Here is a 27,945-nt window from a genome sequence, read left to right on the forward strand (position 1 = left end):
CCGCTGACGTCAGGACGCCTCGCGGGTTAGTCCCCCGCCCCGGCCCCCGAGTTCCGCGCGGGCCGGGCTGGGGCGGGGCGTCAGGCCAGCTGAGCTATCCGGTCAGACCGCGCCAGTTTGAATGAAAGCTCCTCAAGATGGCGGCGGCCGGGGCCGAGGCGCGAGGAGGTGAGGGCTGGAGAGCGGCGCCCCGCACTGTCCCCCGTCCGCCGGGCAAACTCCCGAGGCCCGGGAAGCGGGGCCGGGACGCGCGGGCCGGCCGGAGCGCGACGCGGCGAAACGCCGCCTCCCGCGCCACTGACACCGCGGCCCCCAGACGCGCGCCTCGGGCTCCTCCCTGCCCCCGGCCCCTGACCCTCCTCGCGGCTCGGCCCGCCCGCTGCCCTCAGTCCCCTCCCGCGCCCGACCCCCGCGAGGCCCGGCCCGCGCGCACCGCTGCCGGCCCGCCGACCCGGCGGCCCGGCCCCCGCCGCCCGCCGCGCCCGAGCCCCCTCCCCGCGGGGCAGCCGTGCGGTGGCGTCCGGGCGGCCCCGGCGGAGCCCGGCGCGGCTCGAGGTCCGTGGGCACGCTGGGGGCGCGACTCCTTTGTGGTGGTTTGAGCGGGACGTTTGCGGTCGGGCTGGCTTCGGAACTGGGGAGCGGGAGGACCCCGTGGGGTGAGTGTGACCACAGTGTCAGAGGAGCGGAGAGAGGTCGGGGCAGAGGTGTGAAGGCTGAGTGAGGATGCACCCCGATGCGGACGCACCGGGAGGGGCGGGTCCCCGTTGCAGAGAACCCCAGTAAGTGGGTACTGGCGGCGGCAGCCCCTGGCTTACGGGAATCGGTTCCCCCCCCCCCCCCCACCCCGGTAACTTGCGAGGTATTTATGTGGACGCCGAAGAATTCGGTGCCTAACGTGTGTTTGTGCGCGCGCTGAAGGACGGGAACTTTCACTGCCTTATAGAATTGAAAGGTATTTTCCAGCGCTGCGCCTCTCTGCGTGGATTATGGATTCATTACCCCCCAACTTTTCCTCCGCTAGGGGTTAGTGTGGAACTAGTGTCAAGTTTTCGTGGTGGTCATGAAATGTTTAATCTTACCAATGAATTATTTTTCTGCCGTGGGGGCAGGGGGTTTGCAGTTTTTTATGTTCCAAGTTTTCTTATTCCCCAAAACAGCATTTCCGTGGAGGGTCGCGTCTTGAATCCTCGTGTAACTCGGACTGGGTGAAAATGGTAGGAACGGCAGACAAATCCACGCTGGGTAGATAGCCCAGAGGAACCTCCTCTGCATGTGATCAGCATAATGAGGTTACCTTTTACACAAAACATCCTGAGGTTATGTCAATACAGGGGTCTTAAGGGGTCGTTTCTATTCTGCCGCTCCCCTCCCCCCAAGCCACCACTCCAAAACCAGCAGACTCGCCCCCCAGATATTTTGGGGGAAAATCCTTTTCGCTTTCTTGGTCTAGAATCATGCATCCTTTTTTGGAAGGGGTTGGGGGCACGTGTGGAAATCGTACTTGAGGGTTTCTGACCGTGAAATCCCGGTGTGAGATGGGGAGGGCGAGGGGAGATTATAGGAAGACCAGCTGTTCTCTCCTCTCTGGAAATTACCTCTAACCCAAAAGGTTATCACCACTACCTTGGAGAGCTACCAAGTAAAGCCAGCGTTTACTGATAAATTTTGTTTGGTAATCCCAGTTTACTCCAACCCTGCCATTTTTTTCAGCGAAGCTGAAACCCAGAAAGATGGAAACCTCCCTAAAATCATGCAGCTCGGTGGCCTGGCGGAGGCTGGGGCAGAGGACCTCTTGATCCTCCCTGGTGCTTCTACTAGCGCTAGCCATAAAGCCAGGTTCATTACCTGTTTCTAAATATCAGTTTGTGTTAACATACTTTAAATGCAGTATGGTAGCATACTGTTTACGGGAATTTGAGGGTAAAATCTTCCGCAGCAGAGTTAGTTATTGGCTTCTACAAGGTTGATCATGAGGACGGCTGACTTTCTTCAAGCTTGGTGTGTGGATTATGTAAATTGAATACTCTCTGTATTGTCATTCTTGGCTTTGGAAGCAATATAGGAAATGAGTAGTAACAAAACTCAATATACTCTCCGTTGTTTTATTTTAACTCCTGGGTTTATTGACCTTGATAATAATACATTGCAGCATGGGCAAAATCGGCGTTAAAATTTTATGCAACCTTCCAAAATGGGAAAAGTAGGCCATGTGATGTATGAGTATGTAACTATAGAATTAGATTTCAATTAGATTTCAGTTCTTATTGTTCAACTAAGAATCTTACATTGTTACTTTTTAACAATGTAAGATTATTTTAAAATATATTTAAGATGTATTTCTAACAATAATGAGCGTGTCCTTGAGATCTACATTTTATTAAATGAGCATTTCTGTGTAGAATACAATGAAAAAGTCAAAAATATTATCTCGACTTTTGCATCTATATATAATCTAATGCAAGCTTATAGACATGAAACATTTTGTTCAGGGGGCCTAGTAGAAATTGACATCAGTTAAACATGTAGGATAGAGACCCATGAGAAAATCCAGGAAGACCAATTTACCAAGAGAGTTCTTTAATGGTTAACTTTTTCTTAAAGACGTGTATATGGTTCCTTGTCATATGAATTTTTAGTCTTATAAAATTGCCACTTGAAGGGTGGGGATATAGAGGTCTTGAGTTTTCCCCTTTTTTTCTTTTGGTTTTTTGTTTTGTTTTATTTTAATTGAGTAGCTATTTCACTAGTAAAGAATTCTATTTTCTTATTGTAGCTTGGTGTGTGCCTTGCCTAGTTTCACTTGATACTCTTCAGGAATTATGTAGAAAAGAAAAGCTCACATGTAAATCGATTGGAATCACCAAAAGGAATCTAAACAATTATGAGGTGGAATACTTGTGTGACTACAAGGTAGAAAAGGTAAGGCAAATATCTAGACCCTTAAAAGAGACCTAATCAGACTTCAATTCAGTATTTCATATTTCTGTGACATAAAAAGAACCTTAAAAGTAAGCAGAACTCTTCTTAATGGTTAAAATTCTTGGCCATAATAAAGTTGTGTCCTATCATCTGTTTTGCCAAATAACATTGAGAGGATTTTGAAGCATAAAATGTTCTTATATTAGAATATTTCAAGGTGCTTATATCAATATCATTCTACATCCAACTCTTGATTATCTCCAGGTGGATTACCAGAGCAAATGTTTTATCTGAGATTGGCTTCTCCTGTCATTCATTTTGTTCCTGAATCATGTTTCCCCACTATCACCTGAGATGAACCTAGAAATTCAAGCCAATTTTAGTGGTACTGAATCTCCTCAAGAAGCATCACCGTTTGTATTTCCTGCCATCCTGTCAAACTCCTGCTAGCAGTGAGGTTCTGTTGTGCAATAAAATGGCCTGGAGTTCACAGTCATTTCTAGGCTTCGTCTAGAACCTCATGACTTCAGTAAAGTCATTTAACTTCTCTGGGCCTCACTTTGTTTCTGTTCCTCTACAGGGTTGTTCTTCAAGAAGCTCTTTCAATCTAAACCTTACAATGTATTTTTGAGTAATTCACCTTTCTGTAGTCTACTTCCTCTACAAGAACTCTGTTTCAATTAATTAATCTGTCCATTCTTGCAGATGAATGAATCCGGAATCCTGTTTAATTCTTTGTTTTCCTTCTTTTTCATCCTCCATATGGATTCAGTCATTAAATCCCATTCTTCCTTTGAAACATCCATCTTCTTTTTGGTGTCACTGACTTCCCCACTCAGTGGGATTTTATGATGAAGCATTTCACCTACACTCTCAGCAGCCTTCAACCCCAAAACAACCCTGTCATCTGCCAATTCAGTTTATAAACCCTGGCCTGACCAGTCTAGCCACAGGTGTCATATAATCACACTTCTTGGTTCCGTTACATATTATTTCTATTCTTGCACTGCTCAGTTCTACTTGACAAGCTTTTTATCTTTTGCTTGCTCCTTCCATTTTTGTCATCAGTTTCCCCAAATTTTATTACTTTTCTGGACTTCTGACTGTATCCCTCCCCCTCTCATATTCAGCTGCAGACTTCTGCCTCACTGGATCCTTCAAGGATGAACTTTCAAGTTACCTTCACACCAGTTATCTGTATCTTTGTTCATTCTTTCAGAGGTGTCACCATTTTTCTTTTTTCTTCCTACCCATCCCCTTTAGGACTTTGCTTAATCTCTGATGTCCTTTTTTTTTTGCGGTACGCGGGCCTCTCACTGTTGTGGCCTCTCCCGTTGCGGAACACAGGCTCCGGACGCGCAGTCTCAGCGGCCATGGCTCACGGACCCAGCCGCTCCGGGGCACGAACCTGTGTCCCCTGCATCGGCAGGCAGACTCTCAACCACTGCGCCACCAGGGAAGCTCTCTGATGTCGTTTTTGTATCAAGCACTGTTTTTCCACTGCTTTATCTTAATCAATAAACCTATTCAGATCTTCCTTAACCTTCCGAAATCTTTCTTACGTCTTCCATCCCCACTCAAGCATTTCCTGTCTTTTCCTTCTACTTCATTTCCCATTAACTTTTTAAAAACGGCTTTATTGACATATAATTCACATACCCTACAATTCACCAATTTAAACTGTACAATTCTAAGGTTTTTGTACCCTCTCAGAATTATTCTAAAACTTTTTGTGGAGATGGTAGCACATTTTCATTACCCTAAAAAGAACCCCATACTGCTTAGCCATCACCCCCCAAACCTCCCCATCTCTTTTCCCCGCTAACCCTAGGCGACCACTAATCTCAATAGATTTGGAATCTCAATGGCTCCCTGTCTCAATAGATTTGCCTATTTGGACATTTCATATAAATGGAATTGTACAATATTTATGTGATCCTTTATGATTGGCTTCCTGCATTTAACATAATGTTTTCAAGGTCCATTCATGCTGTAGCACGTATCAATACTTCATTTTTTTATTGCCAAATATTCCATTGTATGGATATATCACATATAATTTATCCATTCATCGCTTGATGGACATTTGGGTTGTTCCTGTTTGGGGGCTATTATAAGTAATGCTGTTATGAACATTCATGTACAAGCCTTTGTGTGGGCGTGTTTTCATTTCTCCTGGATATATACCTAGGAGTTGAATTGCTGGGTTATATGGTACCTCTGTGTTTAACCATTTGAGCAGCTGTCAAACTGTTTTGCAAAGTGACCGCCCCATTTTACATTCCCCCCAGCAGCGTATGAGGGTTTCAGTTTCTACATGTTCACCAATACTTGCTACTATCTGACTTTTGGATTATAGTTGTCCTTGTGGGTATGGAGTGTCTCATGGTTTTGATCTGCATTTCTCTGATGGCTAATGATGCTGAGCATCTTCTCAAGTGCTTATAGCTCTCGGTCCGCAGCCTGTTAGGAACCAGGCCTCACAGCAGGAGGTGAGTGGCCGGGGAGTGAGCGAGGCTTCACCTGCCGCTCCCCGTCGCTCACGTCACCGCCTGAACCATCCTCCCCCCGCCTCCCCCACCCCAATCCATGGAAACATTGTCTTCCACGAAACCGGTCCCTGGTGCCAAAAAGGTTGGGGACTGCTGCTTGTAGCCATTTGTGTATCTTCTCCGGAGAACTGTCTATTCAGATCCTTTACCTGTTTTCTTAAATTGGGCTGTTTGTCTTTTTATATTGAGTTGTAACAGTTCTTTGTGTATTCTAGATAGTCCCTTATCAGATACACAGTTTGCAAAAAATTTCTGCTGTAGCTTGCCTTTCCACTTGTTACTGACTTTTTAACCCTCTCTGTCTGATTGACGGCTGTCAGTGGCCTCCTCAAGGCCAAACTCGAGGACCTCAGATCTTACTGTGCCACTTTGCAACACCTAACACTGTTGGCTACTCTTTTCTTCTCTGAAACTCGTGTCTTGGAGAGACTGCCTAGGTTCTGGTTCACATTCTGCTTCTACCATGTACTAGTTGCGTGACCTTCAGCACATTGCGTAGGTTCTCTCCTTCGCTGCTTCCCGTACGGGATGAGGATCTTTATAGCACCGGCTCGTGGGGTTACTGTGAGCGGAGACTGACCTGCGGCGGTCATGCCGTAGAGGGGTGTACTCTCATCATTGTTACTCACCTCTATCTCCACTTCTTTTCGCCACCAGTTTTTCTTACTGTTCTTTCTGAATCTCCTTTACAGTCTCTTCCCTGTCCTTCTCAAGTGTTAATACATAGTCTCCAAGGCTCTGTCCTTGGCCCCCTTCTCACCTCAAAGCTGCTCTGCAGACGACCTCTTTCCCAGTGGTTTCTACTTCTGTCTATTTGGCTCATGACCCTCAGATCTTCGTGAGGCATTGACTTCTTTCTGAGCTTCATTTTAAGCTGGACACCCTACAGGTACCACATTCGGCGTATTCAAAACTGTACCCATTTTCCTCCCTCAAATCTGTGTCCTGATCTAGTGTTCCCTACCTAGTTTGACAGAATCATAATACTCCCAGTTACCTAACCTTATAATTTCATACTTTTTTAATTCTTCCTTCCTCCCCACCCTCTAAATCTAATAGGTCATCAGATTATGTAGTCTCTGCCTCTCTGTCTTTTCCTGTTCATTCCTGTTATACTTTGACAGACAGAGTAAGTTACCACGGAGTCTGTGCTTACATTGAAGGAGCTGCCAGTTTTCTTTCTTATGCTACAGAATTCTGAGTATTATAGTTCAGTTTGGGTAACTTTTGCTGCTAGTTTCTCCTTCATCCTTCTCCTTTTGGTTCCTTGCTTTGGAATAAGCACGCTTTGCACACTTATGTCCTCCTACAACCCACTTATATTCCTCACTTCTTTTTTTTTTTTTTTTTTTTTTTGCGGTACGCGGGCCTCTCACTGTTGTGGCCTCTCCTGCTGCGGAGCACAGGTTTAGCGGCCATGGCTCACGGGCCCAGCCGCTCCGCGGCATGTGGGATCTTCCCAGACCGGGGCACGAACCCGTGTCTCCTGCATCGGCAGGCGGACTCTCAACCACTGTGCCACCAGGGGATCCCTATTCCTCATTCTTATCCTGCCTAGCACAGATAACTGAATCTGTAAGCCAGTATTACTTGAACGTACCTCTACCTTTTCTGTCTTTCTGTCTGTCTGTCTCTCATGTTCAGGGCAGGTGAAAGATCTTAACACCCTATCCTTTTCTTCTGTGTTCCCCTCCATTTAGCTCATGAAAGACACTGTCTCAGTACCATATTCTTCAAAGCCATTACAGTTGTTTCTGAAACACAGCTCTGATTGCATTAGGACCTTCCTTTAGCCCTTTAAATGGCTCCCTGGTGTCTGCCAGTCTAAGCTGAGACCCTTTGGACTAAGGCTGTTATCATCTGGCCACCAGCCCCCTTTCCAGCTTGTAACATACCCTACTTGTAACATATCCTACTTGTATGTTCTCTTGTAACATTTCCTACTTCCTTATGCATTGATATACTTGTAAATTCTTCCATGTAGCTAAGGTTTACTGAGTATCTACTAAGAGCTGAGCACTCTTCTAAGCATTGAGAATCTAGCTAAAAAACAAACATAGCTTATATTCCAATATCTGAACACATCATGCACCTTTGTGCCCTTTTGCTTTTCTCATCCACTTCCCTCTTTGAAATATTGTTTCCCTTCTCTCCTTGCAAAATCTGCATGGCCTGCAAAGTTCAACTGAAAGGTTACCACCAACCATAGAGCCTTCTTCCCTTCCCCACCTCTAGCAAAATTAATTGCTTTATATTCAGGACTTATAAAGCACTGTTCTTGTCATTATTCTAGAGCTGTTCACATTTTGTAGCTTTGTTTCATACCTGCTGAACTGGCAACAATTTGAGGGCCAGGACTGTGTCTTACTATAGCCCCTAGTACGTAATGGATATTTAGTTCATGGTTGATGAATTGAATTGGGTGTTGCGTCAGTGATTTCTCCAGTCCTCACCGTCACTGTTAGACTAGACCTCCATAGCGTCACGCTTAAATTATAGCAGCAATTCATTGCCTGATATCTCTGGTTTCACCTTTCTGTTGTCTCACTCAGTAAACATTTGAGTTTCTTCTGTGTGTCAGGTACTACATTAGGCAGTGGGAAAATAAAGGTTCATGAGAAACTGTCCCTAACCTTAAGGAACTCACAGCCCAGTGAAAAAGATTGACAAGTAAATCACCCAATGCAATAGTATAATAAGTGTTAGGGCAGACATCATGATGTGATCTGTGAGAGGTATGCCTGGGCTGGTCAGAGAAGGCTTCCCAGAGAAGATAATATCCAGCTGGGGCCTGATAAGATGAGTAGAGTCTTTCCTTAAGGCTTTAACATAGAGAATGGGGTGGTAGGATCTGGAAGTGGGAGACAGTGAGAGACGAGTAGAGGAACTCCAGCCGTCCTGCAGCAGTGGGTAGTCACCTGAACGGTTCTGAAAAGAGTGACGCTATCAGATGTGCAATTCAGACAGTTTTCTCTCTGCAGTGAGGAACGTGGATTGGCAGGAAGGGGAATGACATATGTGTAACTTACACATTCTGAAAGGCTGTTGCAGTAATCTGGGCAAGAAGAGATGGTGCTTGAACTAAAGTAGTAACAATAAAGATAAGTTGGTGATATTTTGAATTATAGCGGATGTAAAATTTAAGTCTGTGGCTTAGTGGTCAGGGGGTTGGCTGGGGATCCAGCAGTGAGGGATCCACATCTAGGAAAGCTTGCCATGGCGTAGAGAGTAATACTGTTCACCAAGACCCAGGAATATAGGAAGATGAGGCTTAAGGAGGATTAGGATAGGAAGACTAGATTGAAGTTGGAGAAGAAGGTTGAGAGCATTTAAGTGTAAGACGACCAGTAGATAGTTGGAAATGTGGCTCCAAATCAAGAGTGAGAACTAAGTGGAAGCATTGCTCTTGAAGCGATTGGCAAGAAGATGGGGATTGAAGCCCCAGGACTGGGTACAGTTACACCTTCATTAACTCTGCAGATATTTCTCCAGTCTTCTACCATCTACCATGTCACGCACTGGGCACTAGCAATCTCAGCAGAGAATGACACAGAGGCGTGGTCCCTGATATCATGGGGTCTATCTTTCAGTGAGAGTAGAAAAACCTTAAATATCATTGTACGAAGGACTTAATTATAGTTGAGGTAAGGCTAATGTAACAGAAGGCTCTAGCTCATCCTGGAGAGAGTAGGCAGGTGTCCGTAAGGACTGATGTTTAAACTTAGTACTAAAGGGTGAAAAGATAATGGGGGAGGGTATTGAGTCAGAAGAGAGCCTGACTCCTTCAAGGAATTTGCAGTGTGAGTGGAACATAGAGGGATTGAAATGAGGCTGGAAGGATGGGGCAGGCCCCAGAAAGTGCATTTTCTTGTAGGCCAAGAAAGGAATTTTGGACTTAATCTTAAGGGCAATAGGGAAATATTTTGTAGTTTTGAGCAGGGGAGTGACCTGGGGAGAGAGGAGTGTTGAAAATATCACTCTGGCTGTTGTGCCGTGAGTGGATTGAAAGGGTAAGAGGCCATTGCAGTGATCCAAGTAAAGAAAATGGGTGAAGAGCCAGGACTGAGGAACAGTAAGTGGTACTCCCAGGAAGAACTGTCAAAGCAACGGAGAAAAACTGGCGGGAAAGGTAGGAAGAAAATCAGAAGAGTAAACACGGCAGCCTGAGGAGGAGATAATGTCAGTAAAATAGAGTCATACCCAGTGGGTCAAAGAAGTATAAAGCTCCCTCTGGATTGAGCAATGGACGGGTCATTGACACCCTTAGAGCATTTCTGTGGTATGGATAGAAGAAGCCGAAATAGAATGAATTAAAGAATTAGTTGGAGGTGAGAAAGTAGGGTCAAGTGGTATGGGTGACTCTTTCCAGAACTCTAGCTTTGAAGAAGGGCTATGTAGGGTCTAAGGGTGTTTATAATTTTTAATTTAAAAAAAAATCCGAGTAGATAATATGATTTTAAAAATTGCATGTTATAAAGCATCTTATACTGAGACTATACCTTAGTCTCCGATCTCTGACCTTTTAGTAATTTATCATATCTTTTCAAGATCCCTTACTTATTCAAGCATTTATATCTCAAAGGAGATTTAGTTTAATTTTGCCTTTAAAAAATAAGGGAGGGCTTCCCTGGTGGCGCAGTGGTTGAGAGTCCGCCTGCCGATGCAGGGGACACGGGTTCGTGCCCCGGTCCGGGAAGATCCCACATGCCGCGGAGCGGCTGGGCCCGTGAGCCATGGCCGCTGAGCCTGCGCGTCCGGAGCCTGTGCTCCGCAACGGGAGAGGCCACAACAGTGAGAGGCCCGCGTACCACCAAAAAAAAAAAAAATAATAAGGGAGATTCAGATGCTAGAGAGGATCAGGAGAGAGCAAGAGACTGAAGGGACAGGAGATGGGGGTAATTGACGGAGGAAGGGGCTCTCTCCTGTTGTGTCTGTGGTCCCCTTCTTGTCTAGCTCCACGCTAGGGTCACGTGCTACTAAAAATAACAGGGGAGGCGGTGGGATAGGGACTCCTGAGGGAAGTGGAGGAGGTCTGAAATAGCCAGCTCGGGAAGTGGAAAGAATGCTAGCTGGGGGAACAAGCAGGTGGTTACCGTGATGAGCTCATGTCAGGTCCAGTGGAACTCAAAGGATGTAAACTGTGGTAGTCTCACTGCTGTGTGAGTTTCCTGTGCCGTGTTGTTGCCATGTCACCCCTTCATACAGAAAAATTTCTGACAAAACTGGGTTCTCTTTATTAACATCCTCATCTCATCAGTGAAGAACACCCATGCACATCAGTGGGGCTTCTCCCTTAGGAATCAAATATTAAAGAAATACTACCCAAAGCTTTGATTTCTTAAAGTATCCAGACCATTCTGTGTCTCTAGGACTACCACTATACTGCACGGCCACATACTACCACATACTAACACGTACTACCACATACTAACAAAATAGCCACATTTAACAATAGAGTCATACTCCTAAAAGACTGATTGCACTTAAGAGTGATTTGTTAAGAACTGGAATAACAGAAATCATTAGACTAAAACCTGAATTTTAGAGACCAGGAAAGCAGAGCTCCAAGAGGGACTTCTCCAAGGTCATGTTGTTCATTTGTGTCAGCCTTGGGCCTCTAACCCAGGCCCCCAAACTCCTACCCTCTGTCAGTTACTGGTATGGAAATCTAGTGACTTTCCATTGACTGTAATAGTTCTCGAACTGTGTTCTCATGGAACACTGGGATTTTCATAATCAGATTAAGGCTGTTCTGCCACTAATAGTGAATACTGTGATTACTTCAAAACTTGCAGGGGAAAAATAGCTAATGGGAAGGCAGATTTTTGTTGTTGTTCTTTTTTGTGCCCCCATATATATATGTATTTCAAAGTGTTTGTGCTAGCTACCACTTACTGGCTACAGACAGCAGATGACAGAACAAATATTGAAAAACCATGAATTGCTATCTCCAGGTTAAGTTGAGCAGCCTGTATTTCTTTTAAGGATTCATATCGTTACTGTTGTGATTTTTATATTGCATACGTGTTGGTAGTTGTATTTTTCGTTATACATTCAGAAACATTTAGTCAAAGCCTAGGATATAGTAGGGAATTGTGCTTGGTTCTGGGGCTGCAAAGAATAAGATTCTTTCCTTCCCCACAAATGGCTTATAGTTTAGATTAGAAATGGGAACACGAGTTGGCAGTAAGCAGAGGGAGGGAAGACTTCACGGGAGAGATGACATTTGAGCTGAGTTTTAAAGATGAGTAGGTTTTTCTGCATATAAAAGATGAGACTGAAATAAGTGTTCAGTAGGCAAATGGAAGAAGACATTCTAATTAGAAATAACTGTGTGAACAAAGCAACAGAAAAGTATGAAAAGGCCTGGCATGTTCAGTTACTAACAGCAGTTCAGTGTGGCTGGAGGGTGGTGTGTGAATGGGGCCACATTGGAACGTTGAGTCAGGGAGGCATCAGGGACCCAGTCAAGAATGATCTTTGTTATAATAGGAAGTTTGAGCTTAATTCTTTAGGCAGTGGGCGAGCCATTAAAATTTTTAAGCAAGAAAATAACAGAATGGCTGGCACTGTGGATGTCTTGTTTTTATAAGAAAACTACACGTTAGTAGAGAAGGACAGAGTGGAGTGTTATCAGTCTGGTGGCAGGGAAACCGGTAGGAGATCAGTGTCCTAATCCAGGCAAAGCTGAAGGCTTGCAGGAACGGGCATTCTGGCGAAAGAGGTGGGCCAGAAGAAGCATGTGGAGAAACTTGGTGATGGGTTGGGTTGAGAGGAAGGAAGAGATGAGATTGACGTGGTTTGCGACTTGTGTGACTAGGTAGATGGGGGTAAGGCTGCCATTGATGGCGAATACAGAGAGAAACCATTCAGGAACAACAGTGGCGAGTTCCATGTAGATAGATTGATTAAGAACCTGTGGGACAGACATCCAGTAGGCTATTGACTATATGGGGTTGCAGCTAAAATTTTGGGAGAATCAGCATACAGTTAAAACCATTGGAGTGAAGAGGTTGCCCAGAGAGAACATTTGGAGCAAGAATTCTTAGTCTGGAATCCACATATCCTGAATTTACCCATTGTATCATACATGTGACTTTTGATAGGGGAAGGTCTGTAGCTTTCTTCAGATTCTCAAAAGAGATGAACCCTTGTTTAGTGTGAAAAGGGGCCAAAGACAGAGCCCTGAGTGTTTGCATTGTGTAAGTGCAGTTCCTAGTAGACAAGATGGAATTAAATGTATTTACATGGAATGAAGCTCCCCACAGAAACACCATGGTTTCTAAGAATTGTAAAAACCATTGGCCTACGATAAAGTCAGGTGTTCAGAGCTGTCCGGAATTTGCTCTTGCCTTGCCGTTACCGTTCTCTCTCTCGCTTCAGTGTTCTAAACTGTAAAGCTGGCTAAGTCCATCTCTTCACTGTTTTCTGGATACTTCACGCAAATCTTAGCTCCAGGCTTCTGCTTGTGTTTTTCATCCTGCCTGCCCTGTGCCCTACCCAACAAATGCTATCAATCTTTCACAGTGTAGTTTGTTCTACTTCCTCTGTACCTTTTTCTCATTGACCTATATTGATTTCCCTCTGTGTATTTTAGTGGTATCTATTGTCTTATTTGTTTTGGCATTTAAAATTGTACCACCTTGCACTGCTACTTATTTTACATACTATTGCCTTCCTTTCCCAGCGAGATTTTGCTCCTAAAGGCTAGTATTACCTTGCATCTCATCACACCCTCTAGTGACCAAACTTTCATATGCTCATAATAGATACTAAAATATTTGAATGAATTTAACCTAAGCTAAACATAGTGGGGAAAATGTCTTGAAGAAAAAAATTAATAAGATGCATTCCAAATTATACAGGAATGATTAGCAGACCATTTTTATGACTCCACTCCATTTCTATAGGTAATCAAGAGTTGATTGCATATCTGAATAAGATACTGATATCCTATGAGACTTAAGAAATTTTTGACTTTTATTTGAAATTTTAGGGTATTGAAGTAATTGAATTTGTTAAGTCAAACTGATTTTTCTGTATAAAATTATCTTATTTTTCAAAATGGAAAGATCTTTTTTTGATTTTAAAAGTAAAACAAGGCTTATAAAATAAAAGGAGTCTACAAAGTAGAAATAAAACGTTACTAATATTTCTGTAGCACTCAGGTTTTTGAAGCATCTTTACCATCCGTAAATTAGGTAGGTACCATGTGATTAACATACAAAACTTGCAAGCGACTCATCATAAAACATTATTTTGGAAGTTGACTACAGTGGCATAGTGTTTTTAGTTTTGCTGAATGATAATTTAGCTTAATCATCTGACTTGAAGCCACCATTTCTGTTTCTTTCATTGTTTGCTGGTAACTTTGGTATAACCCAGGGCTATGGTAGGAAAAACTACAGCAGGAAAAAAAAAAAAAAGAGGACCAGGGTTGCATTGCTTTATTTTGGAATCAGAAACATTTTTAACTTTCATAATTAAGGGGAATCGGTAATGTTAGATACTGCCAAGTGGATCTCATTATTACTGAGCATATATCTGCCAACAGCAATCCCGAATTGTAGTAGTCACCTCAGGAGGGAGAAATCCATGTTACGTTTTAGTGAGCCAGTATGACTGACACTTCAGTATATGTCTAGGCTTTTTTTTTCCTGGAATCATAGTATATATTTTCATAGAAGTACAGTTTTTGTGCATATGCGCACACCATAATTGAGCCACTTTTTTTAACAAAACATATTTTGACCGTTTTCACAAAGAAGCAAAGGTCTTTTAATTAACAAGCATTACTGCTTATCGGGTAGAATATAATAAAACCTCGAGATGAAGATAAGCCCTCTCACTCGTCAGGTGACCTCCTGCAAAGCTGCCTCAGTGCCCCTCCCCCAGTGGTGCCTCCACAGTGCGGCTTATACCACATTGCCTAGACCTGCCAGGCCACTTGGCGTTAATAAACGGACTAGTAAAACATCCTTACTTTATAATAAAACCTTTATTAAAAATTTCAGGAAAAAGCAAATGTATCCCAGTTAAGTTTTTATCAATATCTATGAATTAAAATAACTAAAAACCATAGAATGCAGTTTAATCACTTTCATATTTCAGAAGGCCTTTTACCCTAGCGCTCGTGGATATATGTTCACTATTCCAGAGAACAAAGACAAAATTGAGAGACTTTGCTTGAAAAATTTTTTTCTTACGTACACTAGACTACCTTTTTTAAGAGAAACTTAACATAGCATTGCCTGGCTTTAAGGGAAGAAAACGTAGCCAGTCACTGGGGTGGGAAGGCAAGATTTCAGGTACCATGGTGGCCAGCAGCAGTCTGAGGGATAAGTCAAAGTATTTGATCTTTGGTGCCTTGAGGGCCTGCCACCTAATCCAGCCACGGGTGAGTCTAAGGTAAGAACTCTCTGGAATTGTGCTGTTCAATAGAAATATAGTACAAGCTACATATGTATACAGTCGGCCCTATGTGTCCTCTGGTTCTGCATCCCAGGATTCAACTAACCCCGGATCGAAAATACTTGCAAAAGAAAAACATTCCAGAAAGTTCCAAAGCAGAACTTGAATTTGCCATGTGTTGGCAACGATTTATATAGCATTCACATTATATTAGATATTGTAAGTAATCTAGAGATGATTTAAAGTATATGAGTAGGTTATATGCAAATGCTGTGCCATTTTTACATATGAGACTTGAGCATCCGTGGATTTTGGGTTCCGAGAGGGGTCCTGGAACCAATCCTCTGGTGAATACCGAAGGACGACTATGATTTTAAATTTCCTTGTAACCACGTTAAACAAAATGGAAAGAAACAGGTGAAATTGCTTTGAGTAATATATTTAATTTAACCCCAAATATTATTTCAACGTGTAATCGATATTTACACATTAAGAAATATTTTTTAAAAATTAACAAATATTGTGCGTTATTTTTTTGTGCTGAGTTGTTGAAGTGCAGTGTGTATTACACTTAGAGCACATCTCAATTCAGACTAGCCACATTTCCTGTGCTCCATAGCCACATGCAGCCAGGAATGACTGTATGGAACAGTTCACTCTAGAAAATCTAGGGGATGTGTGCCCAGGACATTGAGAAAAAGAACTTCCCTCACAGCCAGTGTAAAATATGAAATTACGGACCTTAGAGGATGCCTACATCTGTGCTGGCCAAGCAAGCCACTGAGCTGGGTCATAAATTATTCATTTTGGGACAACTTATTTCCATGATCAAGATCAATATATTTTGTGTCACTTGATCACTGTTTGGTAACATATTCATGACTTTCAGTACTTTTATCTTTCTCCAGGTGCGACTCTTTTGTCTCTGGTCAAACGTCATGCCACATCTAAATTCTATGCATAGTTTATGTAATATAAAGAAAAATAGTTTTATTTTTATGATTTGTATTTCATCTGCTAGTAACTTGTGACTGTGTATTCTGAACTTTATTAAGAAAAATGATAATACCTTACTCTTTAAGATATTAAATTCTTTTCAGTAATTGGGTCTGTCATAATCTGATTTGCATTTTCTTTTATATTTTAAGGATATGGAATATTATCTTGTAAAATGGAAAGGATGGCCAGATTCTACAAATACTTGGGAACCTTTGCAAAATCTCAAGTGCCCATTACTGCTTCAGCAGTTCTCTAATGACAAGCATAATTATTTATCTCAGGTAAAGAAAGGCAAAGCAATAACTCTAAAAGAAAATCACAGAGCTTTGAAACCTGCCATTGCTGAATACATTGTAAAGAAGGCTAAACAAAGGATAGCTCTGCAGAGATGGCAGGATGAACTCAACAGAAGGAAGAATCACAAAGGAATGATTTTTGTTGAAAATACTGTGGACTTAGAGGGCCCCCCTTCAGACTTCTACTACATTAATGAATACAAACCAGCTCCTGGAATCAGCTTAGTGAATGAAGCCACCTTTGGTTGTTCATGCACAGATTGCTTCTTTGAGAAATGTTGTCCTGCTGAAGCTGGAGTTCTTTTGGCTTATAATAAAAATCAGCAAATTAAAATCCCACCTGGCACCCCCATTTACGAATGCAACTCAAGGTGTCAGTGTGGACCCGATTGTCCCAACAGGATTGTCCAAAAAGGCACGCAGTATTCACTTTGCATCTTTCGGACCAGCAATGGCTGTGGCTGGGGCGTAAAGACCCTCGTGAAGATTAGGAGAAGGAGCTTTGTCATGGAGTATGTCGGAGAGGTACGCTCGCTTCTCTCATAGCGCACAGTGTGCGGGAGGCTCGTGCTCTTGAGGCGCCGCCTTTTACCTCAGTAACAAACACGCTTGGTACGTTTTGCTGTTACCGTTTGCAGATATGTACAGACTTCAGGTTTGAGGGAAGGGTTCACTGGCATCATGAGAAATACAAACTTGAATGTGAACCAAAAAAATTATACGCAGTGCCAAATGAAGTAGAGTCGCCTTTCAACAAACAACCGCTCATAGTCATTGAAACTGGCATTTGCAACTTTGAAAATATGACCAGTATTTTTACACAAAAGTCCTAAGAAGAATATCAGATCTAAATACATCCTGACTTAGAAACTTTTAAATTGTAATTTACTTCACCCATTTGACCAAATATGATTAAGTGTAGTTGGCAAAACTCAATTTTGCATCAGCATGAATGATACTGTAGAGTACATGAATGTTTTATGAGCAAGTATTGTAAAGTACACATAAAAACATTTATTGGGCTTCCCTGGTGGCGCAGTGGTTGAGAGTCCGCCTGCCGATGCAGGGGACTTGGGTTCGTGCCCCGGTCCGGGAAAATCCCACATGCCGCGGAGCGGCTGGGCCCGTGAGCCATGGCCGCTGAGCCTGCGCGTCCGGAGCCTGTGCTCCGCAACGGGAGAGGCCACAGCAGTGAGAGGCCCGCGTACCGCAAAAAAAAAAAAAAAAAAAAAAACATTTATTGCAGCCACCGATAAGAAAAATCCAAACTCTTTGCATCTGTAACTCAGCTACAAAGACCATTCTCTAAAATACCAACTACTGAGCACATTTATTTTCATACATATAATGCTTATATACAAAAAATAGTGTTTACCACATACTATTTTAGGCATACTATTCTAAGCACCTTGCGTTTCAACTCTTACTAAATTCTCTCAACAACTCTGTGAGGTGGTAGTATTTCCTCCATTATTGTACAGCAGGAAACTGAGGCACAGAGAAATTAAGCAGCTCGCCCAAGGTCACTTAGTTAGTAAAGAAGAGCCGAGGTTCAAAACCAAGGCTGCAGAATCGCTGCACTTCACCTGTACACCACACTTCCTCAAACTGAGTGGTGGGCTAAGCTGTGGCTAGAACAATGAGTGTGACTGCATGTCTGGGGTTGTCAAACCAGGTATTTTAAAAGTTGTTTGGAATTAGATCCCCTTTAATTATCTGTATTCATCCAGAATTCTGAGGTTAAACTGCATCCCTATTTTGATCCTGAAATTTTTAGATAATGGCAGATTATTATAAATCACTATTCAGAATACTAGACCTTGTATAATCAAATTGTTCTCTTCTTTTGGTTTACTGAATGTGGCAGCTAAATTTGGTTGACACCATGAATCACTTGAGCCATTTTTGGTTTCTTGAGCTGAGCGTGTGGTCAGGCTGTGTTCTTCAGAGCAGAACTGTATAGATGATGGTTGTGAGCTACAGAATTTCATGAAAACCACGTATTCTACAAAACTAAACTTTCCAAACAGTTGACCGCAAATTTAATGTACCTTCTCTCCTGTATTTGTAAATTTCCATTTGTAACTGTACACAGATTCGTTATAGGAAAAATATGCCTTCAGAGCCTAGTTAGAGCATACCTACTTCTAAATTTAGTCCTTTACACTCTGTTATGTCTTACACAGAGCTGTAGTTGTGTAGCTTTTTTGAACATATCAAATAAATGAGAATCGAAGGTGGGTACTGTTTCCGCTTGCTGACTGTTGGGTTGTCCTCACTCTCATTTGAACAGTCATACTTCGTTTGCGCCACCCGTTCTCCTCTCTGATTGCCCTCCTCTGTTCATCTAGCTCTTTTAGTTTATGTGAATGTTTACTTTGATGGCACTTTTACTTCTTTTTATGCACCTGAAGGCATTAATATGTTAACTAATAGATTTATGGATGGGTGTTTCTTCAGCAATAGCTATATAATATACTATAGTTTTTTCTTTTTAGGTTATCACAAGTGAAGAAGCTGAAAGACGGGGGCAGTTATATGACAACAAAGGAATCACATATCTCTTTGATCTGGACTATGAATCTGATGAATTCACAGTGGATGCAGCTCGATATGGAAATGTGTCTCATTTTGTGAATCACAGTGTAAGAGAGAAAGTATAGACAGGACTAATTAGTACTGTTTTAAAAGATTTTCCATACTTGAGGAATAATTGTCTTTAAATTATATACTCTTTTATTATCTCCAAAGTATTTTAATACAAGGGCCTCTTCTGTTAATTCCTGGTATTATTGCTGTTTCAGGAAAATTCATCGAGGTGCCTACCAAATAACATCCATTTTGCAGGACTCTTTACATATGTTACTTCATTTACACTTTCCAACAACTTTATGAGATAGGTATTGACCTCGTATAGAGGAGGAAATTAATGAGCAGAGGAGTTAAGAGGTAAAAAGTTTAAGAATTAACACATAACTATATGGGTTAGAGAAGTAAACACAGCTAAATTTAGGATACACAACTAAAGAAGGGTAGATTTGCCGTGTTCTCTTAAAATGTAAACATGTTAACATTTTTATAAAATTTAAGAATTTCTAGAGGAAGTATTTAGGGCTACTTTTCTAAATTATGAATTAGTATTCTTAATTCTTGTTTGAAAAGAACTTAGAATACACTTGGACCCTTAACTCCAGAATCTTATACTCTATAAAAACTATTTCCAAAAGTAAGGGAGGTTAGGAGTTACTGGACACCTCCTAAGTGCTAGATGGATAACATAGTATTAGGCTTGTGAGACTGACATTATTCTATAGATTAGATGACATTATCTCCATTTCATAGATTACAAGGAAAATGTTTCTTGGAGCATAAGTTCTATAGCTGATCATATAAGGAGGTAGACCATGTTAATCTTTTGATGGATTTTATACCAAAAAACTAGTTTATGATTAGTAACGAAATGTCAGGGACCTTCTGACTCCTTTGTTTCCTGGTTTACTTACATGTTGAATTTTTTCTTAACGATAAAATTGAGATACTCTCCAAATAGATGTATTCTATTCAAGGACAATTAAAGTTACTTTGATTTCTCAGTATGATTCACCAGATCTTTCTTGCATATGCTAGAATGTAGTGCCGAGTTCTCGAAATGCTGAGCAATTCCAAACAGAAGTTTAAGAAATGAAACCCCATGCAACATGAAATTTGAGCTCTACAATGCTGATTTGATTTTTTTAAAAGTTACTCAAGTTCTTTAAATATGCCTTACTAGAGCATGTTTTACTTTTAATTTCAATAATTCTATTTCTATGTCTAGATGTTCTACTTGGGCATTTTTTGAATCTTTCTAGGCTCTTCAATAAACTTTTGATACAGTAGTCCCTCCTTATCTGCAGTTGCACCTTCTGTGGTTTTAGTTACCGGCTGTGAAACATGCTCCAAAAATATTAAATTAAAAATTTCAGAAACAAGCAAAAAACAACAACAACAACAAAATATATATATATATACCTTATTAAAATATTTACAGGTGAAATGATAATGTTATCTAACATTTGCATTAAAATTCCCCAAAAACAATTAAGAAGTTGGGACTAGATGAAACAAGATTGACAAAAATGTTAATAAGCTTTGAAGTTGCATAGTGGATCTATGTGGACTTACTATATTATTTTCTCTAGTTTTACGTATGTCTGACATTTTCTGTAAGGGAACACAGTATTTTTAAATGTGCATGCCTCAAAGCCCTCTAAACAATAAGCAAGTTAATTTCTAGTAGAACTTAAAACTAATACTTTGGGAAATTAAAGATTTTATATAGCATGTAGCAGAGCTCGTTCATGTCAATTTTACTTCAGTGGGTTCTCATGTTCCTTTTTAGTGTGACCCGAATCTTCAGGTGTTCAACGTTTTCATTGATAACCTCGACACCCGTCTTCCCCGAATAGCATTATTTTCCACGAGAACTATAAATGCTGGAGAAGAGCTCACTTTTGATTATCAAATGAAAGGTATGATTTTCAAATACAGTTTCTTTGGTGGAGTTTCAGTGTGAAGAATCTAATCAGAATAGGAGAAGACCTTAGAGTATCTGAACCAAACTCATGTTAAGGTTTTAAAAAATGAGGCTATAAGAGTTTGTCTTTTTGCTGAGGGCACAAAGCTAATCTGACAGAGCTAATACTAGAATCCAGGTCTGCCTGATCTTGGGCTGAGTAATGCTCTTTCTTCTACAGCATGTTGCTGCCTGCTTTTTTCAGAACTTCCATACAGAAGCTTATTTATTATAACATCTTTTCTCAATATTACTTGTATTTAAAAAATTTTAAGCCTACATTTCTGAATATTTACTGAAAGATGTATATTCGTAAGATTGAAAATATGATTTAAATCACATATGAGCTTATTCCGTTCCTAACTGAATCTGGCTTTTAAAGAGAACATTTAATTCTGTTTGCTTTACTGTGACAACCTGTGTTTTCTTTTCTTTGTTTTTCTAAGTATGATGCCCTTTACGTATTGTTACTACTTGACCTTGCTTTATGGCTCTTAAGCAATTTATGAAATGAATGCGTGTATACTGGATTTTACTAGTAAGTTTCATCATTTCACAAATCCATTCTCATAAATATGGACTAATAACGTACACTTTACCTCTCACTAGCCCACAGCATCCTTTCAAGACAGTTTGTAAAGATTCTGTCAATTTACAACTGAAAGAAAATTTGAAACTCATTATGAATTGTCTTAACTCTTCTGTATTTCTTTTTCTACGTATTCAGGTTCTGGAGATATATCTTCAGATTCTGTTGACCACAGCCCAGCCAAAAAGAGGGCCAGAACTGTGTGCAAATGTGGAGCTGTGACTTGCAGAGGTTACCTCAACTGAATTTTCAGGAAATAGAACTGATGATGATTATAGTTTTTTTCCTAATGTTACCATTTTTAAAAAATAAGTATTTGGGACTCTTTTCATATTATCAAGATTATACACTATGTTAATTTACAATTCGTGTTTCAGACTATTGGCCAAATGCATTACTGATGCTTCTGAAGAGAGGAACACAGGGTCACATAGACTAATTTGAAATATACATATTCAGACTGTTTACAGATCTGTGTAGAAAGAAGTCTGTGTGAATAGAGAACTGCCTCCTTCAGTGTTTAAGTGTTAAACTAATGATGTAATAGTCACTTAAGATCAAATATTCGACTTGCCATACACCTTGAATTTAGAGAAATAGAGTTAATTCTTATTGGACAAATACACAAGTTCTATTTTTGTTATTGTCATTCCTGTTTACCTACTTACTACTCATTGTACTTGTATTTGAGACAAATAGGTGATACTGAATTATACTCTATTTTCTACTTTCATTAAAACATTGAGGTCTTAATGATATAGAAATTTAAGGTCTAAAATTAAATGTAAAAAAGTTTAATTACAGCTTGATTTAATATTTTGAAGCAATCTAGACCACTAGGAGCGGTGGATGTCTGAACCAGTAATTCTAAAATATTTTTTAATCCTGTAGAAGAAAAATACCCAAAATGTTCTCCCTAAAATTCTAGAATGGCTAGCTGTTATGCTTCTTTGAAAGGATGGGGCGGTTGGGACCAGGGGGGTTTTTTGGAGTGCCAGGCAGGGGGGATGCAGCACTTGATAACATGAAGTAGGCGGTCCATGCTGAGTAGCTCTGGCCTCCACAGTAAAACGAGATGCCCCCTGAGAGCGGCTGTATGTAACGATAATGTTCCTCACTATAATTAACATTACATTTTCTGAATTTTCAGGTAATTTTAACATTTCCTTTCCACCAAATTTAATTATTTTTATAATAAATAAAGGGCCTGCAGGCCCTTTTTAAGAAGTGATCTATATTTTGAACTGATACTTATTTTATACATGAATTTTTTTAATGTGATAAAGCTAAACTTGGCTTGGCCAAAGTGCGTGTCTGAATTATGACCATTTATTACTTGAACTATGAAGACTGAAATGGAATATATTCATTGTTTGGGGTTTTTTTGTTGTTTTTGTTTTTTCCTATGTAGTGAAACCTCAGTCCAGAAAAACTATATTTTCATCTCTTTCTGATCCTGGGACTTCTAATCACGGTGTCCAACATGAAGGCGAATGCAGCAGATAAGTCTAAATCTTGGTATTCTTAATTAAGTTCTGCCAGAGGTCCCTGCCCGAGGCTTTAATGACCTACAGTAAGCTTGGGTAAAGCTGAGCTGACTTTAAGAAAGCAGCACTTCACATCTTCATCCTTAACCTCTTTTTTGGGAGAAGCTACACTTTGTTATATTGCTATCACGGGATTTTGCTCTTCCATAACATAGGGTAAATTGTTTACATGTTTGGAGTCTCAGAGTATATTCTGTCTGCTCACCAAAATTTGCCGAAGGTGTCAAGGAAAAATATATATTTTTAGTGCCATTTTTTTCTTTATGAAAAAATAGTCACATGGCGTCAGTGGTAAAAAAGCGTCACAGGTTTACAGGCCAAACTTGCTTTGAATTATAATTCTCACAGGTTCAAAGATGTAATTGTACCATTCTTTTTAAAAGGTCAGTGTTTTACTGTCTAGTTATTTGATCTTGTCTACTCTCTGTTAAAGAAATGTAAAGCTGGAGGACAAAGGGAGGTTGACTGTTTTCGGTAAACCCGTTTTGTCTTGTCCTTATTAATAGAAACGTAATGAACCTTTGAAATTTTTAAAAACCTGCATTACCCTTAAGTTGCTGAAAAGCTGAACTTAAGCAGTAAAATGATAGAAACTATTTAAACGAAGCTGTTCGGAGCTTTAACTGTTTTAAGTCAACATTTAGCTTCTTTAGTTCCCTAAGTTGTCAGAATTTGTTCTCTCAATATAAAGCAAATATTCAAGGGCAATATTTAGATCAAGTTTAAACTGTAAATTAATCCACTGTTCAAGTTGTATCGGTACCGTTGTTCTCGGTATCTCCAGAAGAGGATTGTGGTACACAATTGGTAATCTCAGGGTTTTTTCCCCACATATGCACAAAATCTAGACTGCACTTATTTTTCTTATAGTTCAACAGTTTCTCTTTAGCAAAATAAATTTAGTTTGGCATTTGACTTTCTATTTATCATGGCTTAGCTTTATTTCTGAATATTTTACTGTCATTTCCAGTAAGGCTACAAAAAGGGCAGAAAAATATTGATGTATTCATGACTACCTGTTATTGAGATTAACCAAAGGTTTATATACCATTCCTTTAAATGTTACTTTTAAGAAAGTCTATTATTGTCATGATTCATGCATTTGAATATCAAAGTAGAATTTTACACTTAGCATAAGGTAGACGGATACTTTTTAAAAGTTTTGAGCATTACTATTAGTCACCAGGTACTTAAACATATTGTGCTAAGTACTGCCTGGAAGTACAGAGGAATTTTAGAATTAGCGCTAATAATCTCTGAGCAAGTCTTAAGCCCTTTATCCGTACTCCTGTGCTTCTCATGAGTCTGTGAGGTTGGTGCCGTCCTCCCTATGGCAGCATACTGAAAAAACAGGCTTAGACCGGCTCGGGAACATTAACATCCCCAGGATCATAAACTAAACTTGACTACTTTTAAAATATTTGACCAACTTCAGGCAGACTGTTTTAAAAAATCCATTTCTATGTTTGTTAGTTTAAACAAACTTCCAAGTCCTGGATTCCTCTCTAAGGCAAATGTAGCTAGCCACTGGGTTTCCTTTGTGACGTATCTTGGTATCTTGAAACTTGTTTTTCACTTCTTCATACGTCACAGTTCTTGAAGTAAAAATCAAGTAGCCACTGTAATTAACCCTGCCCACTTCTATGCTCTTTTTGAGAGGCATTAGTGCAGAGTGGTTAAGAGCATGGACTAGGGGCCTGAAGTGCCTTGTTTGAGTCGTGGCTTCACCCCTTACGAACTACACGGACTGACCTCCCTGTGCCTTCACCTCCTCATCTGTGAGTGGGGATAGTAAGTGTACCTACCTCAAAGGGCGGTTGTGAGGAGGAGAGAGTGTGTAAGAGAATCGAGCATTGTCACAGAGTAAGTACCATATATAAGAATTAGCTGTAATTACTCTGTACTATAAACCTGTACTTTAAAATATTTGGTGGTCACTACAAGTTTTTTGATCGACGTCTGTTCTAGTGCTTAGCCCTTAAATTCGTTCAGCCAGCGTTTATTATGCCAGGCTTGCCTATGAAGCAACAATGAAAATGTGGCAGTATGGAATATTAAATTCATGGTGAGATTATAAAATGCTAAGAATATATTCAGAAGAATGTTTACAGGCATGTTTTAAACACCCACCTTGGATCATAAGCTATACTATTAAAATGAAGTCTTAAATGTCAGTGAATATATACAAATGTATGTAGTAGTAACATTTGATTATGTGATGTGTAATTATGAAGTGTAACTAGTTTTTAGAGCCTAAGATTAAAAATGAAGTCTCTGGGTTCCTGTAATAGGCCTGTTGTAGTTATGAGTATTGAACGTTTTGCAGTCCCTACTGGATCTCTCCAGTGACTTATACATTCATCACCTTGAACTTAGGTAATGGTACTCATCGGGGAGCTGGGCAAAATGGAGTAATATACTCCTGCCCCAGTCATACTGAGTCTGTAGAGTGTATTTCATCAGCAGCTCAGGGTAGCATCTGAGCTAGAAAGAAAGGGGTCAGTGTTCCCTTTAAACTTCACATTCTTGCTTACACACCTCTGCCCTCAGCTACCTTACTATGCTCAGACCAGTCTGTGTTGGTGTACATATTAATAAAACTTACTGTTGAGTAATTTAGGGCAGAGACACTTGCTATAAATTGTGATTCAACATATTCCTCAGAGAACAGTCAGGAAGGAGTTGCACCCTTACTCTCAGCCCTGACCCTTAATAATTGTGTCGGTTCCTTCCCCTCACCCCTCTCTGGTGCCAGTTTCTTAGCCGAAATTTGAAGTGTCGTCGCCACTGTCCAGTTTTTCTCCCATGTCAATGGACAAGGGCTAATTTATCCTTCTGCCAACATTTGGGAATGGAAAATTCCCTTCTGGACAAGTGAGAGGGCTGGCTTCCTGGGTCCACTTGACATTGGTTCCCCTGAACACCCAGTTTATCTTCCTTTCCCGCTGACCCTAAGTCTTGCAACCTTAATTAGTTTTGTGGCTCCAGTACTGATTTTTGGTTTAATTACAATGTAGCATGGTGATACTGCATTTCATTGTTTAATTGATCCGAAAATTGTTTTTTAGAGACTCTGCTTAAACTTGTTTGAAGTGAAATCTCTGCTTTTGCTTTCTTAATCTATGGAATATCAGCAAACCAAAGGGTTTATGAATATTTGCTAATAACTTTATTAAATCCACATACATAACTATGCAAAAACATAACCTATCGATGGACTTTAAGGAAGCTGAATGCCTTTTAAGTAAGTATTTTCTTTTAGGTTTTGATTTTACCACAGTATTCACATCAATACTCTTAAGTGATGGAACACCTGAGATAGGTAAGGGGCTGACTTTCTTCTATCGCCATCAGTTTATGGTAATAGATCCAAGTTTATTCTTTAAATCTGAAGTATTTTTACAACCCAGGATATGGTCTGTCTTGGTGAACGTCGTCCTTTGTAAACTTGAGAAGCGTGTCTTCTGCTGTTGGATGAAGTGAAGTGTTCTTAGTGTCAGTTAAATCCAGTTGGTTGACGGTGCTGTTCAGTTCTTCTGTATCCTTGCTGATATTCTGTAGACTGATTGTTACAGCTGTAATTGTGCATTAGTGTGTCTTTCTCCTTTCAGTTGTTTTTGCTTTGTATATTCCAAAGTTGTACGGTACTTTTAGGCTTCTGTCTCAGTGAACTGGATGCTTTATCACTAGTAACATAGCCACTCCATCTTTCTTTTAAGTAATGTTTACATGGTAAAGGTTTCCATCCTTTCACTGGTAAACCTACCCAAGTCTTTTGAAGTCAGCTTCCTATAGACAGTATATAGTTGGTTTATGGTTTTTCCTGTTTTGATGTAATTATTGATAGGTTTGGATTTAGTTCTCCCATATCTTGTTTCCTGTGTTTTCCCTCTATTTTTTGGTCCTCCGTTTCCCCTTTACTGCCACCTTTTAGGTTATAGGAACATTTTTAAGTATTCCATTTTAATTTATCTGTTAGGATTTTGACTGTTATCTCTTGGTATAGGTTTTTTAGTGGTTGCTCTAGAATGAAGTGAGCGTTTTCTTTTTTCAACTACTATCCTCTCCCCTGTTGCCAACTTCTCATAGAAATGTTGTAAATGCTCTCGTGTAGGTAGCTCGGCTTCTGGAGTGGCGGGAATTTCAAAATCAGAGGAGCTTTGTGAATCTGCGCTGCTGCTAAGGTTTAGTGGCCTTTTCTCCTGAGGCATGTGTTTCCCGCTGCTTAGAGTAGTTGTTTCTCCAACACTAGAGGCTATACTTACATCTTGATCTCTGCTTTTCAAATCAGAATATGTGTCCTTTGGGCAAAGTACATTTTGTTCGATCTGAGGGGCAAGAGTATTGTCGTTGATTCCTGGCCTATAGACGCGTCTGCTCGAGGAGGTCATACCCCCATTTCTCTCTTGGGAAGATAACAGAACAGTGTCAGACTGGCTGTCCCAGCCTTGACTTCCTTGTTCTGATATGTGTGTTGACTGGGAAGACGTCTGGGAAGAGATGTGAGTTGAGTCCCCATCAGAGGAGTCACTGAAAAGCTTCGGAGACTGAGAGCCCCCTGCCTCTGTGGAGGACAGGAGGTTTTCCAAACAGTCATCAGTGAGGTCAGCACTTCTTTTAAAGAATACTTCCCACTGTGGTACTTCCCCGTCAGCCTTCTTCTGGAGCTGTGGGACAGGACCCATGTCTCCTTGAGCTGAAGCTGGGATTTCTGATTCTTCACTTTCACTGTTGGATTCCTCACAATCTATAAAGTCTGCCCAAAGAAAAGTTGGCATACTCTCTGCTCTGAAGCATCCTGTGCTTTCTCTCTGTTTTTCAGGCTGGTTTTGTGATATCGCAGTTGTGGGAAATACCTCAGGGTGAAGAGTTTGCTGGTTTGGAATCTTGTGCCTTAAAGGTACTGGCAGAGGATCATCAAAGAGGTCACTGTCATCGTCCTCCTCTGTGGGATAAACAGAACAGGTGTGTAGGTAACACAATGCAAAAGGAACCAATTTGTGCTTCTAATTAAAAATCCAATTTGTAGCTCTTAGCTACATTTTTTAATTCATGGAATTGCAATTAGTGGGTGTTC

At 40.7% G+C, this 27,945-nt stretch overlaps 2 protein-coding genes across 7 annotated transcripts in view; one reads left to right on the plus strand and one right to left on the minus strand.

Moving 5' to 3' along the window:
• Window positions 1–32: 32 nt before the first annotated feature.
• SUV39H2 (SUV39H2 histone lysine methyltransferase) lies at window positions 33–27,017 on the plus strand. Of its 2 annotated transcripts, XM_019933486.3 has the most exons (6): window positions 46–168; window positions 2,774–2,919; window positions 16,031–16,702; window positions 18,676–18,822; window positions 20,559–20,688; window positions 21,460–27,017. In XM_019933486.3, the coding sequence occupies exons 1-6, from the start codon at window positions 138–140 to the stop codon at window positions 21,564–21,566; spliced, it is 1,233 nt and encodes a 410-aa protein (XP_019789045.1). In that variant the 5' UTR covers window positions 46–137; the 3' UTR covers window positions 21,567–27,017. The 2 variants fall into 2 exon arrangements, with proteins under 2 accessions (XP_019789046.1, XP_019789045.1); XM_019933487.3 differs by lacking the exon at window positions 2,774–2,919 and having other exon boundaries at window positions 33–168.
• Window positions 26,015–27,945, minus strand: part of DCLRE1C (DNA cross-link repair 1C) — a 63,756-nt gene continuing 61,825 nt past the window's right edge. For all 5 annotated transcript variants that reach the window (XM_033852473.2, XM_019933480.3, XM_019933481.3 and 2 more), the window contains one exon: window positions 26,015–27,813. In XM_033852473.2, the coding sequence (XP_033708364.1) occupies window positions 26,837–27,813 (977 nt within the window). In that variant the 3' untranslated portion in view covers window positions 26,015–26,836. The remainder of the gene's footprint in view (window positions 27,814–27,945) is intronic.

The sequence above is a fragment of the Tursiops truncatus genome, chromosome 2, assembly GCF_011762595.2.
Source record: "Tursiops truncatus isolate mTurTru1 chromosome 2, mTurTru1.mat.Y, whole genome shotgun sequence".
Classification (NCBI taxonomy): Eukaryota; Metazoa; Chordata; class Mammalia; order Artiodactyla; family Delphinidae; genus Tursiops; species Tursiops truncatus.